This window comes from Phaseolus vulgaris, chromosome 8, assembly GCF_000499845.2.
Source record: "Phaseolus vulgaris cultivar G19833 chromosome 8, P. vulgaris v2.0, whole genome shotgun sequence".
Classification (NCBI taxonomy): Eukaryota; Viridiplantae; Streptophyta; class Magnoliopsida; order Fabales; family Fabaceae; genus Phaseolus; species Phaseolus vulgaris.
In genome coordinates, this window is record NC_023752.2 from 24,958,836 (window position 1) to 24,960,451 (window position 1,616).

General features: G+C 51.8%; 1 protein-coding gene across 1 annotated transcript; it reads right to left on the reverse strand.

Annotated features, from left to right (window-relative positions):
* Positions 1–318: 318 nt before the first annotated feature.
* Positions 319–1,386, reverse strand: LOC137824809 (uncharacterized). The gene has a single exon (XM_068630488.1). The coding sequence runs from the start codon at positions 1,384–1,386 to the stop codon at positions 319–321; it is 1,068 nt and encodes a 355-aa protein (XP_068486589.1).
* Positions 1,387–1,616: the final 230 nt, after the last annotated feature.

The window sequence follows — 1,616 nt, forward strand, 5'->3', positions numbered from 1 at the left end:
GCATGTCTGAAGCAGACCATGCAAACGCGTCCAGATGTCTACTTATTACCTTGGCGATCTGGTCTCGTGTCTCGCCATCTAAGGTTTTCCCCAGCTTAAAAGTTTTGCCGCCAATCTTCTTCTCAAGCCACTCCTCGACCGGCTGAGGCCTCTTCTCACTGGTGATCAGCGCTCTCGCAATTCTTGACTACCTGGCGACCTCCGGGCAGTTTTTCTCTTCCTCCACCTGAGCGGCGTTCTCGGACCTCGCCTCAACATCCACCATCACCCCATCCCTTTCGGCAGCCACCTCAAATGTTGTATCCACAACTAGCCGATTTACCTAATCAGGCTCCACACCAGGGGCGGCGTTGTAGTTACATGGCATACTGATCTCTTGTTCTTGAGGCTGTTTTCATAGCACTTCTTTGCCTCCTTTTGATCAGAGCGGATGGTGATGACCACCCCCTCCATTGAAGGTAACTTGACCTTCATGTGCCTCGTTGAAGGTACAGCTCCTATCCTGTTGAGTGTTGGCCTTCCCAGCATGATATTATAAGCCGAAGGAGCGTTCACAACAAGGTACCTGATCTTCTCTGTGCGCGAGGCCAACCCATTTGTGAACGTAGTCCTTAACTCAATGTACCCCATGACCTCCACTTGATCACCAGCAAAACCGTACAAACAGCCCCCATATGGCCTCAGCTGGTCTGGGGATAACTGTAACTTTTCGAAAGTCGACCAAAACATCACATCTGCCGAGCTTCCTTGATCGACCAACATCCGATGAACCATCCTCCCCGCCGTAACAAGCGAGATTACAATGGGATCGTTGTCATGGGGCACAACATCCCTAAGATCTTCTTTGGTGAACGTGATGTCCACATCAGGCGAGTGATCCTCAAAAGCCTCCACTGACATCACGGACCTTGCATATTTCTTCCGCTGTGATGCAGTACACCCACCACCCGAGAATCCACCAGCTATAGTGTGGATCTCGCCGTGAATGGGTACTTCTTGTTGTTGTCCCTCACTGCTCGCCGGTTGTGAACCTGACGATTGCCCTGTTTGCTTCTCCAGCAAATAGTCTTTCAAGAACCAACACTTGACCAACTCAGCGAGTTGGTATCCCAAAGCCAAACACGAATTGATGGAGTGGCCAAAGCTCTTGTGGAACTCACACCACGCGTCTGGTTTTGGCGCCAACACCTTATCCGTCGTCTTCTCAGGTACTTTGAGCCTGGCAGAAATGTTCGGAATGGCGATCAGGTCAGCCAATCCCATCACAAACTCGTACCTCGGCGGGCGATTAGACTCTCTAGGCCGCCCTGGCCCCTTCCCCTTGCTCTTCTTTGGATCATAAGGATGATGCATCCTTTGGTCCTTCTTCCCTGTCGCCGCCTCCATCACCCTCTACGGCTGAATCCTCGTCTGAGCGCATGGCTTAGCTGGAGCCACATTTCCTCTCTTCTCGGAAACTTCGCTCTCAGCAACGATGTGAGCCACGACACGTCGCTGAATTTCAGCGAACGTGGCGGGGTGGCTCCTGATCAGCGATTCGCTAAATGACCCAGGCAACACGCCCTTTTTGAAGGCATGCACAAACATATCTTCATCCTTACCTGGCAAGCGAACAA